Source organism: Thalassophryne amazonica, chromosome 6 (assembly GCF_902500255.1).
Source record: "Thalassophryne amazonica chromosome 6, fThaAma1.1, whole genome shotgun sequence".
NCBI classification, from domain to species: Eukaryota; Metazoa; Chordata; class Actinopteri; order Batrachoidiformes; family Batrachoididae; genus Thalassophryne; species Thalassophryne amazonica.
In genome coordinates, this window is record NC_047108.1 from 101,023,810 (window position 1) to 101,041,837 (window position 18,028).

The 18,028-nt window shown below is 41.5% G+C and overlaps 1 protein-coding gene across 1 annotated transcript in view; it reads right to left on the minus strand.

Annotated features, from left to right (window-relative positions):
* Positions 1–3: 3 nt before the first annotated feature.
* Positions 4–18,028, minus strand: part of nt5dc2 (5'-nucleotidase domain containing 2) — a 32,166-nt gene continuing 14,141 nt past the window's right edge. Inside the window, exons 6-14 of the mRNA XM_034172957.1 lie at positions 17,089–17,217; positions 16,551–16,611; positions 16,342–16,444; positions 16,140–16,241; positions 15,939–16,020; positions 15,697–15,783; positions 9,188–9,328; positions 957–1,021; positions 4–876 (exon numbers count right to left, since the gene is read on the minus strand). Coding sequence (XP_034028848.1) covers positions 615–876; positions 957–1,021; positions 9,188–9,328; positions 15,697–15,783; positions 15,939–16,020; positions 16,140–16,241; positions 16,342–16,444; positions 16,551–16,611; positions 17,089–17,217 — 1,032 coding nt within the window. The 3' untranslated portion in view covers positions 4–614. The remainder of the gene's footprint in view (positions 877–956; positions 1,022–9,187; positions 9,329–15,696; positions 15,784–15,938; positions 16,021–16,139; positions 16,242–16,341; positions 16,445–16,550; positions 16,612–17,088; positions 17,218–18,028) is intronic.

The window sequence follows — 18,028 nt, forward strand, 5'->3', positions numbered from 1 at the left end:
GTGTGCTTGTAGAATTCCAGTTTATTCACATTGCTTAAAAACATTCCATCAACTTTTGTCTGTTGCATCACCAGTTTTACAGCCTCACGGTGAATTGGCACAGAGAAGGATGAACTTGGAGTAAAAATCGCAAAAAGTGTCACTGTGTACTTGACTGAATAGAGGAAAGATTCTGCATGCATAAAACCCAAAACACTTCATTTTAAAAGGTGACTGAAAGCTGTGCACAGCATGACCTCTTTAAAGCACAGGTTTAAGTCACACACAAGATTGTGTCAGAGTCAAGTGCTGGTTTGATGCGATGTTAAAATGATTTCTCTGCATTTATCCACATTTGCTTCAGGTCAGCACCAATAGTGTCGGTTTAGTCTTGTACCAAAATGTTTTGTGACTGAATCACACGCAGACACCAGCTTAATCTACAGCAGCCTCTAACGGATTCTATACATCTGTCCATATTATGGATGTGCAGTTGTGCGTAATCAGCTTGCATTGAAATAAATGAGCAAAAAACAAACCAACAAAAAACAAAACCTGCTATCGACAAGAAATCCCCAGGCCAACTCAAGTGTTCACTGATCTTTAAATCTGAAATCAAGATCACATCATTTCCTTTAACGGATGTGGGACATCTCATCCAAGAATGGCGTCTTCAGGCAGCCTGTGCAAAGCTGGTCCATCCACAGCGGAGACTCGTGCTGCAGGGGGGTGCGGCGTGGGTAGAAAGTGTACGAGAGGTCATAGTTCAACAGGCAGCTGAGTGAGGCCATGTAGATATCAGAAAAACGACACAAACGTCTGGAGAAGTAAGTGGGGTTGTGACACGTCCTGAAGATGCTGCCAAACTGAGGGTTGAACAAGTTCTTTGTCATCACCCTGGGGAGGGGGGAGAAAACGAAAGTTTGTTATGAAAGCATTCCAAGGACAGAAGGAAGTATTGTGACAGTCACACTCACCGGAGCTCCTCTCTCTCCTTTTGCCATTCCTGAAAAACCTGTTTAGATTCAGGGTCTTGATGTGACTAACAAACACACAACAAGAACAAATCAGGGTCCAGCCAGATGAAAATATTTACATGTACATTAATAGCTCAGCACACCGCAGAACTTCCATGAATCCTTTTCACCAGGAGTCATGACCCTGGTCCTGGAGATCACCTGTTCTTCATGTTTTCAGCTTTACCTGTTCCACCCACTGCCAATCAAGAGCTAGTAACCACCTGGGCCCGCTTTCATAAAGCAGTCGAATCTTTCAGTCTATTAAAGAACAAGTTGCATGTGTTTTAATGTCCCTGCACACATGCACTCATAATTAGTGGTTTCTGATGTTTTTATTCCTCTCCCGAAGCGAGGAAACAGGTGCATTTCCAGAAAACATCTCACTCTGCAATTCTCAGCATTTCTCCATGTGTGATGTAGTTAAGAGCAAAACACAAACATCCCAGACAGACACACACAACGCAAAACAAATGAGGTTCTGTGTGATAACGAAGCTTCAAAGCTTTTCTTTGAAAGCAGTGGCTCGGATTTACAGAGGAGATGACACACTTCACCCCAAAACTCTTAACTTTTTCAGAGTCTGTTGGATTTGGAACTTAAAGTGTTGTGATGCTGCTGTTTGTGTGGCAGCTGCATGCTGCTGTGATCATGGACACGCAGATGTATGTCTCCTATTGGAAAAACTCAGAAGACGCTATTTTCAGGAGCTAATGGACTATTTAATGTGCCACGATCCTGACAGAAGTTGAGCTGGAGGAAGAGCTGTGATCGGACATTGCGCATGCACCTGTGCGCACAATCAGAACCCGAGAGCAAGTGGACCTGGACATTATTCTCTGGCCGAGTGGAACTTGAAAATGATCTCTGGCTGTTGATCCGAGTGACGACGAGTGGAACGTTCCATGGCTGACGATCGCAATTGTGACTGCGCGTGCATAGGGGCTTGTTTTTGTTGTGGACTAATTTGGAAATCTTTACATTGGGGTGAGTGGAATTTTTTTTCTTCAACTTTTGCTTTGTGTTCTTTTCAATGGAGCCATTTACTTTGAGAGAGTTTGTGTGTGGATGTGTGTGTCCGTGCACAGCAGCTGATTTAACCCCCAATTTAGACAGACTTCTGGCTAAATTTGAACAATATATAATCAGTATTAAGCTTGTAGACTCTCTCAAATGTCATAAAATTGTCAATCTCTATAAGGAACTTTTTAAAAGAGAATTAATGTTGAATAATCCCATAATAATAAAAACAGCAGACATGAAGGTTGTTACGCTGTTTTAACCCGCATATCAGCTGTTTATTGCCACTTAATATATATATACACTCAACAAAAATATAAGCGCAACACTTTTGGTTTTGCTCCCATTTTGTATGAGATGAACTCAAAGATCTAAAACTTTTTCCACATACACAATATCACCATTTCCCTCAAATATTGTTCACAAACCAGTCTAAATCTGTGATAGTGAGCACTTCTCCTTTGCTGAGATAATCCATCCCACCTCACAGGTGTGCCATATCAAGATGCTGATTAGACACCATGATTAGTGCACAGGTGTGCCTTAGACTGCCCACAATAAAAGGCCACTCTGAAAGGTGCAGTTTTATCACACAGCACAATGCCACAGATGTCGCAAGATTTGAGGGCGCGTGCAATTGGCATGCTGACAGCAGGAATGTCAACCAGAGCTGTTGCTCGTGTATTGAATGTTCATTTCTCTACCATAAGTCGTCTCTAAAGGCATTTCAGAGAATTTGGCAGTACATCCAACCAGCCTCACAACCGCAGACCACGTGTAACCACACCAGCCCAGGACCTCCACATCCAGCATGTTCACCTCCAAGATCGTCTGAGACCAGCCACTCGGACAGCTGCTGAAACAATCGGTTTGCATAACCAAAGAATTTCTGCACAAACTGTCAGAAACCGTCTCAGGGAAGCTCATCTGCATGCTCGTCGTCCTCATCAGGGTCTCGACCTGACTCCAGTTCGTCATCGTAACCGACTTGAGTGGGTAAATGCTCACATTCACTGGCGTTTGGCACGTTGGAGAGGTGTTCTCTTCACGGATGAATCCCGGTTCACACTGTTCAGGGCAGATGGCAGACAGCGTGTGTGGCGTTGTGTGGGTGAGCGGTTTTCTGATGTCAATGTTGTGGATCGAGTGGCCCATGGTGGCGGTGGGGTTATGGTATGGGCAGGCGTCTGTTATGGACGAAGAACACAGGTGCATTTTATTGATGGCATTTTGAATGCACAGAGGTACCATGACGAGATCCTGAGGCCCACTGTTGTGCCATACACATCCAAGAACATCACCTCATGTTGCAGCAGGATAATGCACGGCCCCATGTTGCAAGGATCTGTACACAATTCTTGGAAGCTGACAATGTCCCAGTTCTTGCATGGCCGGCATACTCACCGGACATGTCACCCATTGAGCATGTTTGGGATGCTCTGGACCGGCGTATACGACAGCGTGTACCAGTTCCTGCCAATATCCAGCAACTTCGCACAGCCACTGAAGAGGAGTGGATCAACATTCCACAGGCCACAATTGACAATCTGGTCAACTCTATGTGAAGGAGATGTGTTGCACTGCATGAGGCAAATGGTGGTCACACCAGATACTGACTGGTATCCCCCCCCCCCAATAAAACAAAACTGCACCTTTCAGAGTGGCCTTGTATTGTGGACAGTCTAAGGCACACCTGTGCACTAATCATGGTGTCTAATCAGCATCTTGATATGGCACACCTGTGAGGTGGGATGGATTATCTCAGCAAAGGAGAAGTGCTCACTATCACAGATTTAGACTGGTTTGTGAACAATATTTGAGGGAAATGGTGATATTGTGTATGTGGAAAAAGTTTTAGATCTTTGAGTTCATCTCATACAAAATGGGAGCAAAACCAAAAGTGCTGCGTTTATATTTTTGTTGAGTGTACATACATACACATACATATATACACATATACATATATGCACACACATATATACGTATATATACATATATATATTTGATTGATATTTGATTTTCCACAGTTATATACACAACACTTATTAGCATTTTTAACAGGCTGTGTTTATGACTAATTGCCGCAGGTGCACAAAACCTTCTCACAGCTGCTGCTTTTACCTTGACTGCATCAAAATGAACAGTTATCACTTAAAAACGAGTCATCATAACACAACATCAACTCTTGTGTAAACTTTGGAATTAACCTGTGCCTCAGCTCATTGAAGTGCACGCTGGGATGCTTTAGTAAGTACGTCACCTGTCGGAAACACTCAAGTACTCACGAGTACTTTGTTTTCGGAACTCTCCATAGCTGTTTGCTGCGAATGCTGTATGCTTTGACACCGGTCACGTTAGTGCACAAAGTAATCCCGGTGGATCATCGGATGGTCACTAACAGCCTAAATCTAAATTGTTATGATTTCAATGCGACATATCTTTTAAACTTACTTAGTCGACTACGGTTAGTCGCCCAACATAATGTGTCTAATCTGTTTCACATCAACGGCTAAACTTGCAGATTAGCCGTTTTACGTTAGTCACTGACTTTCATGGTCATAGCAGCCTCGCGAGTGCCGCTGCCAAGAAACGCCTCCAATGCACGACAGTTTTGTTTACTTCCGGGTTGGTTCGTCTGCTACAAACATGGCCAAATCTGCCACAGCAGAGGAGAAATGCTCCCAGCCTTGGCGTCCGTAAACATGTATATGGATTATTCCAGGCCCGGAACATCCTAACCCACCACAAGTCTCTCATTCCTTCCTCCTGCATCAAGCATCAAGTGGTGATGCAGGATCGCCGCCTTTTTTGAGGTAAGATACTGAATTTTTGTCGAGTAAAATAAGATTAGCCTCCCCTGTACCAGGCTAAAAAGTTTAGCCAGGTAACATAAAACTTTAGCCAACGAAGCGCTCTGTGCAATGACTAACGTCAAAAAAATTTGTCAACTAAGTGGGTTTATTTGACAAAAAAAGATTAGACTGCTTCATGAAATTGGGCCCAGGTATGACCAATCAGCTGAGGTTGCAGCAGTAACACTTAGAAAACATGCAGAGCCAGCCCAGGAGCAGGGCTGATAAACTTTTCTTTTTATTTATTTTTTTACAAACACTGGACAGTCTTTGGTCAACATCTTAGCAGTGACAGTCACATCTCTGGGATCGTTCATCCTGAGATTGAGAGACAAATGGGAAGAGTTTCGGAGTAGATTTTTGCCAACACAGATATTGTTGCAGGAGGATAAAAGTCCAAGGCTTTCATTTATCAAACTGTGCTGTCGTACAAAGAAAATTTAATGTGTGTGAAAGTACCAAAAAAATAAAAAATAAAATATATATATATATATATATATATATGTCAATCAAACATGCTAGTATGAGCTGTTGATAAATCCCACGTTTTAAACCACCATGCTCGTGCCTGTTCATGGTCATTTGCATTAAGAAATGTCCTCAATTAACCATATCTCGTCACAAAACATGTTTATGAGCCATGTAATGCTCGTGTTCCTCACTGGAATAAAATAACAGAATAAGACAGGGAAAAAAATAAAACTTGTAAAATTGAGATCAATGTTCTAGTGTGTGGTCACAGCACAGGGATGACAAAAATAACTGCAGCAAGGGGCATCATGAGGTAGTAATGACAAATTCACAAGTAGTTTGGAACCCAATCATTCACTCATGGTGTTGCACGTTGCTTCTTAATTTAGACATCCTATGGACATAATTTAACCCCTTAACGCCCATCGTCGCATATATGCTACAATCTCTGACTCAAATATGCAACTTACCAAATTGACCTGTATGCCTGTTGTCGCAAATTTGCAACATACCATCATTATTGTTATAACATTATAACATAAAGTCATTACCAGAATACCCAATATTACTGTCTAGTTTTTGTGCAAAAGTGAAATTAATAATCTCAACATTATTTACCATCTACATAAAGGCAAAAACACACACAAAATTTTTTTTTATATACAGCTATATAAATTCGGGCGTTAAGGGGTTAAACAAGTTCACCACAAGAACTAGCATGAAATGTTCCAAGTAACAGAATTAGTGCACAATTATTTATCATTAGTTGTCCCAGAATCTTTTACACTCCTGCAACATCACCGTGCTGCTGTTATTAGCTGAGCTAAAATCTCTACTCATGAAAACTGAGCAGCAAAAATAATGTGGGCACATTTTTAATATAAAATTGCAGGAGGGACATTCCTTGCTTCATGCCTTATACAAACGGACATCCAGGTGTTACTGAAGTCAAAAGCTGCTGTTTAGTTTACACACGTGTCTTTTGTAGGTTTCACACGTCTGTTTGTAACTTGACATAATTACGAGTTGTGGAGGCGGCTGCATGCTGCGATGGCAGCAACGCATTCTGTAGTACGCTTCACTGAGCATGAAGCAGCATGCAGGTGCCTCAGTGTCTAGGACTCTGGCCAAGGTGATGTCCATGTTTCACCTGGCTGCAACAGATAGAGGTCTGCTTTTTGGGAGATAAGTAATATGGACCTGTTGTCTTATTGGGTTGTTGCCAATCAGGACCTAGGGTGGTTCCATAATGTGGTAAATGCAGTAACATGTGGCACCACACTATTAAACACGTGAGAGTGACAGTGCAGACTGTGCTTTTGCCTCCACTCATTGTGTAATTTGAGTCTTTCCAAGAGTACCTGAAGGTTGTCTACATGTGTCTGTGTTAAAGCAAAGAGACTAGAGTACCAAGAGGCAACACTCCAATGCACTTTGGTCAATAGCCACAGGTGGCACTGTGGAAGCGCTGTCGCCATCTTGGACTGCTGATTATGACATCAATATTCACGATAGTGTAATTTAACATACTCATTTTGTCTTGATTCATCATTATTGGGGTTTATTTTCATCGCGAACAGAATACTGAAGACATGATTGACAGCTGTGGTGAACGCTGGGACCATTGTGACTAATAAAATACGAGGTGCCTTCAATAAGTTTTGAGACTTTTTTCCATAGGGGCAGTTATAATCATCCCACACTCTTGTAATTTTGATATGTCATTACCATATGTCTAAGGAGATAATCTACCAATTTTTGTTATTCTAGGTTGAAAGAGATGGCTGTATGTGGACATTAAGCGGACCCTACTAAATCACGCTCCTCACAGCTGACTTTTTTGCAAAAAGCAGTCGGGACGGGAGGACACTTTGGAAGAGCGATACACTATAAAATTTTGTGTTAAGCTCACAAAGAACGCTACGCAGACTTATGAACTGCTTCAGACTGCTTATGGATTAAATTGCATGGGCAGAGCATCGGTATTTCGTTGGCACAAAAAGTTTAAGGGTGGCAGAGAGTCTGTGAGAGACGATGAGAGGTGTGGGAGGGAAGTTAGAACACCGGAGCTGGTGGGGAAAATTCGTACTTTTATGGATGAGGACCGTCGAGTGTCAACAGAGACAATAAATGTAGAGTTTGAAGTCAGTGTTGGAACTGTGCACACGATTATTCATGATGAATTGAACATGCGGAAGATTTGTGCGAAGTTCAGGACAATGCACCAGTCCACAACTCCATCCGTGTTTCCAACTATTTGACCGAGATGATCAAGACAGTTCCTCACCCTCCCTACAGTCCAGACCTTGCTCCCTGTGACTTTTGGTTGTTCCCCAAGCTCAAGGAAAACCTTAGAGGCAGTCGATTTGAAACCACTGAGGAGATGAACCTCAGTTCACACCAGAGGACTTCCAGGGGGCCTTCCAGAAGTTGTTGGAACGATACAAGAAGTGCATTGCATCTGGAGGGGAGTACTTTGAAGGGGACTAGAGTTTTGTGCTTTTGGACAGGGATTTGTTTAGAATGGAAATAGAGACATTAATAGTGTCTGGTTCGGACAGAAATGTGAACTGCAATTCAGAAAACTCACACTCAAACAACCAACGTTAATGCAAAGTAAAGCATAATATTCAAGCTGTCAGCTTTGATTTGTGAAGAAGAGTTACACAATGCTGTCAATACATCAGATCATTATTTGGTTTGGTTTGACTGTGGTATATATTCAATTACCTGTAATATGCTTTATATTGGGTAAGGATGATTCTGAGAAAGCCCAGAACTAGATGGGAGGACCTGGTCAATGACCTGAAGAGGGCTGGGACCACAGTCGCAAAGATTACATTTGCAACACACTACACCGTCATGTTTTAAAATCCTGCAGGGGTTGCCCTGCTCAATCCAGCACATCTCCAGGCCCATTTGAAGTTCACCAGTGACCATCTGGATTATCCAGAGGAGGCATGGGAGAAAGTCATATGGTCAGATGAGACCAAAATAGACCTTTTTGGTATCAACTCCAGTTGCCGTGTTTGGAGGATGAGAACAACCCCAAGAACACCGTCACAACCGTGAAGCATGGGGGTGGAAACATCATTTTTGGGGGTGCTTTTCTACAATGAGGACAGGACGACTGCACCGTATTGAAGCGAGGATGGATGGGGTCATGTACTGTGAGATTTTGGCAAACAGCCTCCTTCCCTCAGTAAGAGCATTGAAGATGGGTCGTGGCTGGCTCTTCCAGCATGACAATGACCTGAACACACAGCCAAGGCAACTAAGGAGGAGCTCTGTAAGAAGCATTTCAATGTCCTGGAGTGACCTAGCTCGTCTCCAGACCGGAACTCAATAGAAAATCTTTGGAGGGAACTGAAATGTGAAACCTGAAAGATCTGGAGAAGATCTGTATGGAGGAGTGGACCAAAATCCCTGCTGCAGTGTGTGAAAACTTGCTCAAGAACTACAGGAAATGTCTCACCTTTGTAACTACAAACAAAGGTTTTTGTACCAAATATTAAGGTCTGTTTTTCTATTGTATCAAATACTTATTCCATGCAATAAAATGTAAATTAATTATCTACAAATCATACAATGTGATTTTCTGGATTTTTGTTTTCTTTTTTATATTTTGTCTCTTCACAGTTGAAGTGTACTTACGATAAAAAATACAGGCCTTTCTATTCTTTGTAGGTGGGAAACTTGCAAAATCGACAGTGGATCAAATACTTATTTGCCTCACTGTATTTCTTGAGACTGCCACTGTGAATGATGCAGTATTTCACCCATCTGTTCAAACTAATCCAATCAAAAGAGTAAAAGCTCCAAACTTGTCTGGGATGACTGATGTCTCACCTGTAGGCGTTCCATCAGGCCGGTCAGCGCCTGTAACCAGGTGAGATTTATAGAGTAGCGCTGGGTGCTCACCACTTTGGTTTCCTGTTCCAGTTCCGGCACTATTGCTGCAGTGCGCCAGCCATGTCGCAACGTCAAGTCCTGCCACAAGTCAAATTAGAATAGTCAAACAAATTTTAAGTCATGAAACCATTAAAAGCATACAATATGTGAATTTACAAACATTTGTTACATAAAAATACTGTACATACTAGTGTTCTCTCAAGAAGTTCATGAACATGCCATACAACAGTGGTGTCCAGAGTATTCCAGGAAGGGCCAAGATCCTGCAGGTTTTCCCTGCAGTCACTGACTTCATCAAGTGATTTCACTGATTAACATCACTTTGAGCAGGTGGGATGAGATCATCAGTGCCTAAGGCACACCTGTGCAATAATCATGCTGTCCAATCAGCATCTGAGTTGATATATCATGTCCCTAATTGACCCTGTGACCCAGTGAGTGTGGGCGTGGCTACACACCGGTATGCAATCAATAAATGGCGGCAGCTCATTCACAAAAATGATTGCGTGCAGGCCAAACTAAATCCATGTCTCTGCGTTATATTTGTCCTCTGTTTTTGTCCGACTTCACAAGCTCTTACTGTGATGGCTGTGCCAACAGGTTATGGGCCCAGTAAAGAGTTTGGGAGCCGATGGAACCGTTTATGTTTTGACAGAGATGAAAAGAATTATGAGCTGTGGGAAACCAAGTTTTTGGCACACTTGTGTCTGCTTGACCTCAAACGTACCATTCTGAGTGAACCCCCCGCGGCAGATGATGAAGATGCCAATGAAGACGCCAGCAAGAATAAAGAGGCGTACGCAGTTCTGATTCAGGTGCTGGATGATCAAAGTTTGTCCCGTGTAATGAGAGACGCCACTGATGATGGCAGGAAGGCGCTGCAGATCCTACGTGACCATTACGCAGGGAAAGGAAAGCCGCGCGTAATAAGTCTGTACATGGAGCTCACATCTCTCCAAAAAGGTGTGAATGAAAGTGTCACGGACTACATTATCTGTGCAGAGATTGCTATCACAGCGCTGTGTAATGCAGGAGAGACTTTGAGTGACGGTTTGTTAACAGCAATGGTATTAAAAGGCCTGCCTGATGCGTATAAACCATTGTCTGTACACGTTACGCAGAGTGATGAGAAGATGACTTTTGCTGAGTTTAAAACCAAACTGAGGAGCTATGAGAGCACAGAGAAGTTTGGCGCTTCTGGCTCTGGAGAGGACAGTGTCATGAAAGTCAGAGGAAGAGACAATTGGAGCGTAAAGCTTACCTGTTACACCTGCGGTCAGAAGGGCCATAAAGCCGCAGACTGTGCATCAGCTGCTGGAGAGCGCAGTGGTGCAGCTTCTGCAAAAGTGCCACGCACAAAGACGCGCACTGTCGGCGTAGAAAGCGGGATAAGGTGAAACGAGCGGTGGACGAGGAGGACCATACGTACGCATTCAAGGTCCAACTGGAGGATGCCCCGGTCGGAGGAGTCAAGGCGAAGGGTCTTATGGTGGACTCGGGAGCGACAAAGCACATCATCAATGACATCGGAAGATTTGAGCAGTTTGACCCCACTTTCAAGGCTCAGAGCCATATTCTGGAGTTGGCTGATGGAGATCGTGCCACCGGCGTTGCGCAGAAGAAAGGCACTGCCAAAGTGCGCTTGAGAGACGCTAAAGGCCACGTTGTCAATGTGTTCCTGATGGAGGCGCTCTATGTGCCATCATTTTCCCAGGACATCTTTTCTGTTAAAGCGGCTACAGCACAAGGAGCGAGTCATCTTCAAGGAAGGACAGAATCGGCTCATCCATAAAAAGGGTACGAGTTTTGATATTCATATGGATGACAGACTGTTTTATCTGAGTACTGTTGAAAACGAGGCTGATAAATGTAATGCGTGTTATGACATCCAAACATGGCATGAAATTTTGGGACACTGTAATTATGACGACGTGTTAAAGCTGGAAAACGTGACAGAAGGAATGAAAATTAAAACTAAACGTGAAAAGCCCAATATGACGTGAAGTGTGCATTAAAGGTAAATTTGCTCAGAGCAGAAACAGAGATGCAGATGAAAAAGCTAAGGACATTCTAGAGCTTGTGCACGCAGACCTGGCTGGACCTATAGAACCAGCTGGAAAAGATGGTTTCAAATTTGCTATAGCTTTCACTGATGATTATTCTGGAGCTGTGTTCACTTATTTCCTAAAAGCTAAAAGTGACACTGTTGCAGCTACAGAAAGATTCATTGCTGATGTAGCCCCTTATGGCAAAATTAAATATATAAGGTCAGACAATGGAACTGAGTTTACCTCTAATGTGTTTCAGGCTTTGCTACATCAAAATGCCATTAGACATGAAACTTCAGCTCCTTATTCACCCCATAAGAATGGGACAGCATAAAGAGCCTGGAGGACTCTATTCGAAATGGCTAGGTGCAAGCTAATTGAGAGTACCTTACCAAAGTATATGTGGACTTATGCAGTACAAACAGCTGGCATTATCAGAAATAGATGCTATAATAGACATCTTGGACAAACTCCATATTTTGTGTTAACTGGAAAGAAGCCTGACTTGTCCAAAATGAGAGTGTTTGGTTCAGAGTGTTATGCATATAAGAAAAGTTGGGCACACACTGTGCAAAAGGCATATATGTTGGATATGATAAAAACAGTCCAGCATATCTTATCTTCCATCCAGAAACAGGAAAAGTAACCAAAAATAGGCTGGCGAAGTTTGTTACAAAAAGTTTTATTGAATGTGACACTCAGACACAGTGATGCCGGTAACGCGTTACTTAGTAACGCGTTACTCTAATCTAACCACTTTTTTTGTAACGAGTAATCTAACGCGGTAATCTTTCCAAATGAGTCATCAGATTAAAGTTACTTCTCCAAGTCACTGTGCGTTACTATTATTTTTGCATTGTGGGTCGACAGCAGCATTAAACTTGGTCCGTGGGCAGGGGGTCAGGGTTCGACTGAACTGCCCACTTTAAGCGAGCTGTGAGCTTTTCATCAGCTACGACTCATCCTCACCTCTTAAAGCGCGGTGAAAACAGCACACCTGCACTGAGCTTTCAAAGTCATTTTTATGCTTTATTTTTCTCCTTTACTTAGAATTCTGAGCTGAGCCGCTCCATATCGTCTCGTTAAAAACAGCTGATCCTCCACGACGTGTCAACAACTAACACTATTTTCCACTCAAATGCACCTAAACTCTCTTTCTGAGGACCACATGATGTGAAAACACAATAAAACTTTCTTACCTGTAAATCTGGTCAAGTTTTCTGCATAAATAAATGTTATCCGTTCTTTGTGCACAAACGCCAAAGCAGGGGCGAATCCAGATGGAATGGGGGCGTGGGGCAGGATGTGCCCCCCTCCCCCACAACACCCCTAGATTAAAGGTCCAGTTTTGAAGCCGTTTTTTTTTTTTTTTTTTTTTACTACAACTACTAATACTACTTAAAATAATAATAATTTTGACAAGTAAAATGTTTATAGAGAATTTAAATGTTAGAAAAATGTTAGAATTTAATAGTTACATTTATAAACAATGTAGGTTAGAAATTGCAAGTTTTACTGTTACAGTGCTGTCAACAGTTAAATATGAGGTCAAGAAAGATTATTTTACTTTTTATAAAACAAGTATTTATTTTCATTGAAGTCAAGAAAGGGTGACTATAAAGTGAGTTTTGGCAAAACAGGTATTGTCATGTTGAGGTGGCAGAGGGTTGTTGTCAGCAGCTGGGGAAAGTAACTAAAAAAGTAACTAGTAATCTAACTTAGTTACTTTTACAATTGAGTAATCAGTAAAGTAACTAAGTTACTTTTTCAAGGAGTAATCAGTAATTGGATTACTTTATCAAAGTAACTGTGGCAACACTGCTCAGACAGATGATGACATGTATGAACATTTTGAGTCTAAAAAGAGGGTGGAGATCCCACAACCAAAACTGGATGAGACAAAACCAATTCCACTTGAAGTGAAAGTAGAGGTGTGTGATACAAACTTAAACTGTGACGGTGAGAGCAGCCAGAGTGCTCATTATCCAAAGAGAGAGAGGACAGCCCCTCAATATTATACAGACTATGAGGTAAAATGTGATGAGGCATTCACAAATATTGATTATTGTTACCGTGTGATTTGTGGTGTCCCCCAGACCCCAAAAGAAGCTTTGAGCTCTTCTAAATCAGAGCAGTGGGCCAAAGCCATGAAAGAGGAAATGGACTCCCTGATAGAGAATGATACTTTTACATTGACAACCTTACCTGAGGGTAAACATGCAGTGGGGGGTAGATGGGTTTATGCTATTAAAGGAAATCCGTTGGAAACCATTTACAAAGCCAGATATGTAGCAAAAGGTTATAGTCAAGTGGCTGGATTAGACTACAATGAAACCTTTTCACCTACTGCTGATATGACCTCTGTTCATGTTTTGATGCAGCTCGCAGTACAGTACAGTTTAGAGCTACATCAGATGGATGTTAAAACAGCACATCTCCATGCTCCTACAGACTGTGAGATTTACATGGAGCAGCCTGAAGGGTTCAAGGTTAAATCTAAAACAGGAGAGAAACTAGTGTGTAAGCTCAATTAGTCACTGTATGGTTTGAAACAGTCAGGACGAAACTGGAATAAAATGTTACATGATTTCCTTGTTGAAAACGGTTTTGTTCAAAATATTGCTGACTATTGTGTTTACTGTAAAAATGCTGGAGATGAAAGAATCATGTTGATTATTTGGGTTGATCTTCTTGTTGCAGCGAGTGATGTTGAAATGCTCAATGAAGTGAAGGAAATGTTGGGGAACAAATTCAAAATTAAAGATCTTGGGAAATTAAGACATTTCCTTGGCACTAATTTTGCCCAGACAAAAGAGGAAGTCAAAATGAATCAAAGGAGGTATATCACAAAAATTCTTGACAGATTTGACATGACTCACTGCAAGCAAAGGTCAACACCGTGTGAAATGAAAATTACATTTGACAATGATGGTCTACCTGCTGATCCTAAAAAAATATCGTGAAGTGGTTGGAAGTTTGATTTATGTAATGACATCTACTCGACCAGATCTGAGTTTTGTTGTTAGTAAATTATCTCAATACTTGTCTGAACCTATAGAACAACACTGGGTGGCAGCTAAACATGTTCTGAGATATTTGAAAGGCACTGTGGACCAGGAGTTGTGCTATAAAAAGCAAAATGTAAACCTGAACCTTGTTGCTTATAGTGATGCAAACTGGGCGGCTGACCAGAATGACCGGCGCAGTGTTACTGGTTACTGCTTTAGTTTGTCTGAGGCTGGGCCTGTTGTTTCCTGGAAGTCTAAGAAACAGCCCACTGTCGCTTTATCTACATGTGAGGCTGAATACATGGCTCTAGCTGCTACAACTCAAGAGAGCTTATATCTTGTGAACCTACTGAAAGGAATGGACAATACTTTGAACTTTATACCTGTGACTATTTTTGAGGACAATCAGGGTGCTATTGCTCTATCCAAAAACCCTGTGTGTCGACAGCGATGCAAACATATTGACATCAGATACCATTTTGTTCCCTCTGTTATTTCAGAAGGCAAAATTCTTCTTCTTTATTGCCCTACAAATGATATGGTGGCCGATATTTTTACTAAGCCTGTTGCAAAGGTCAGGATGGACAAATTTGTATGTTTCCTGTTTGGTATATGAACTAGGAAAAAATTTTTGGGAAATTGAGATGTGCACTGTATACTGTATGTTTGTGTGTCAATTAAGGAACAAGCGGGGGTGTTGATATATCATGTCCCTAATTGACCCTGTGACCTAGTGAGTGTGGGCGTGGCTACACACCGGTGTGCAATCAATAAATGGCGGCAGCTCATTCACAAAAATGATCGCGTGCAGGCCAAACTAAATCCATGTCTCTGCATTATATTTGTCCTCTGTCTTTGTCCGACTTCACAAGCTCTTACTGTGATGGCTGCGCCAACAATCTGGATATGCCAAACCTGTGAGGTGGGATGGATTATCTTGGCAAAGGAAAAGTGCTCACTAACACAGATTTAAACAGATTTCTGAAATCTGTTTCACAAAAATGAGGGTTCTCAAACTTATTAGCCTGTACTACCAACCAGTAGTAGTGTCTAGGAGAGAAACCACTAATTTCTCTTGGTTTTTATTCAGTCTTCTGGTCACGCTGCAAAATGCAAAAGATAGAGTAAGTGTGTTTTCAACTGTATCAACATGGTGGTTTCCTTGAGGGAGCCCATTCTAAGCTTAAGAAAACACATGGATTTGTTGTTGCAGGTAATTTTACACTAATGACCAGATAGTTATTCAATTTCTCCTAAGAAAACACCCATAAATCCTACACGCTGTAGCTTTAAGTGAAAAGGACAAACATTAAAATGAAACGGCCAAAAATAGGGATCCCTAAAGCAATTACTCTTCAGTGATGACAAAGTAATAGTTTTTGACACTTACAGCTAAATCACTGTAAAGATGGTCTCCAAAGTACAGAACCTTGGATCCTCGCCACCCGGTCAGTCTAAGAAAGTCGAACAGGTTTCCCTGAAACACAGCAGCAAAGTCACAAATCACGGCATTCTCTTTAGTTCAGTAATACAGAAAGAACCAAACAAACATGCACTGTGTGATCCAGGTATTAACTGCACAAAAACAAGGCACCGATCAGGAAACAGCTTTGAGTTTCAAGTACCACTGACCTGTTTGTAGATGTGTCCTTTAGCCAAACGGTTAATCTTTTCCCACTGAAGGTCCCCGTTTCCATCCAAACGTCTAAAGGGTCTGCAAGTAGGTCAATAATGATGCATACCGCTGAGTTCAGAGTCCAAAGCAAGAGACTTGTGGTGTGACTGTTCTGTGTCTCCACCCAAAGATTCAGGAGCCGCGTATGTCACACTTACTTGATACAATCAGTGAAGAAGTGGGGTTTGTCAGCCTGCACAATGACAACGTCAAAGAAGTCTCTCCAGTTGTCTCCCACCATGTATTTCATTCCTTTATCTCTGAATAGAAACATTAACAGAGTCAGCGTCAGTACAGTCGGCTCTGCACTTTTATCAGGGTGCACATATGAATGCACAGCCTTCTGACAGATGCACTTACACAAAACTAAAGGGACTGTTGGTAATGAGGAAAAGTTTCTTTCCAAGACTAGCCAATTGATGCAAAACTGCATCAGTCTCTTCTCCTCTCAGAATAAATTTATCTGGGATTAGAACACAACAAATTAGCAATCTGAACTCTAATGGTTATTTCACTGTTTGTGCACCAATATGTCAGTTTAACAGCACAGTTTTGAATGGATTTCCTACCCAAATCTTGCATGACCCATTTGTACATGTAGCCTTTAAGATGAACCATGCCAACTGCTTCCTGAAGATAAAAAAAACAAACAAACAAACAGTGTTACACAGGTATAAGAATGTATCCACACTAATAAATCTGCAATGTTGAGCATTCTGCAGCACTGGCACTAATCTCACTCTCTCACTCACTCTCTCTCTCTCTCTCACACACACACACACGTTCCCTGCAGGAATAAAATTACAAGTTTCACACTGCAGCCATTCAAAAAGCAATATTCTCATATGTGAAAGTGTTTAACAACACAACTGCTTGCATCAGTTTTAATAGACTGAAGTAGTGCCCTGTAACAGAGAACTGTTTCACCTTTGGAACACGAGTAAGATAATCCATTACAAACTTTCACTGAGGTCACAAGATTCTTCGCCTGCAGCTGAAGACTCTTAGCGGGTGATGACGGTGAAGTGAAGAAGTCAGAGTGGTCCTCAGTATGAGCTTGGAGGGAAGAATAAGACATACTGTGAGAGAATCAGCAGGCGGACTCACCGAGACATCCTTGTAGAGGTGAACTGGATCATAGTCAATGTCATTGGAGATGAAGAATTCATTCGCCACAGCTAACAGTGTCATCTCAGGAATAGAGAAGATGTCCATGAACTGCTTCACTTTTGGCCCCTGCAATGGAAGAAAAAAAAACATATTTCTCTTTGACATTACACCACTTCTGTTTGTTGGTTTTATTTACAAAAGATGTATGTGTCCCGCTGCAAGAAAGCTCAGAAAAAACCTGACAGAAAAGTAATGAAGCCTGAGTCAAACATCAGACTCTAAAGTGCTTCTAATGAGCCAGCAGGTCAGATTATCTTTTGTGATTGTTTGACTCAATAAACAGATTAAAGTCATTATTTATTGAGTAAGGATGGTTTAAAAAAAAAAAAAAAAAAAAAAAAAAAACAGGGGTGGGGGAGTCATTATTTTGATGGACACAATGTTCCAGTCTGCCTCATTAGACTGGTTCAAGCTGATTCGTGACTAAAAGGGGAAGGCGCAGGGGACAGAAAAAAAAAAACAAAAAAAAAAACAAACAGATTAAAATTGCACAATTAGGATTTTATGTCATAGTAAAGCCACTTGAAATGGGACAGGCCATTTGGATGGGAGGAAATTTAATCCTTTAAATTAGATGTCAGATATAGAGCCCATGTGTTTGAGAAAGGTTTATGCTCATCTACAACAAAGGTAAAATGTATATTTTCAATGAAGAAACAAAAACGATAAATCATTATCATACTGTATGCTTCATTAAAAGAAACAGTCACACAAATTTGATCAAGTATAATAAATTTCTGTTTGTATTTTGTACTCAAGCCTACTTCAAACTGACAAACATTAAAAATGTTTTGTCTGATTACACTTGATAGATTATCTGACCATATATGACTGTTTTCTCCTGTAATAACTCCAAAGTGATGCAACAATGCACTGA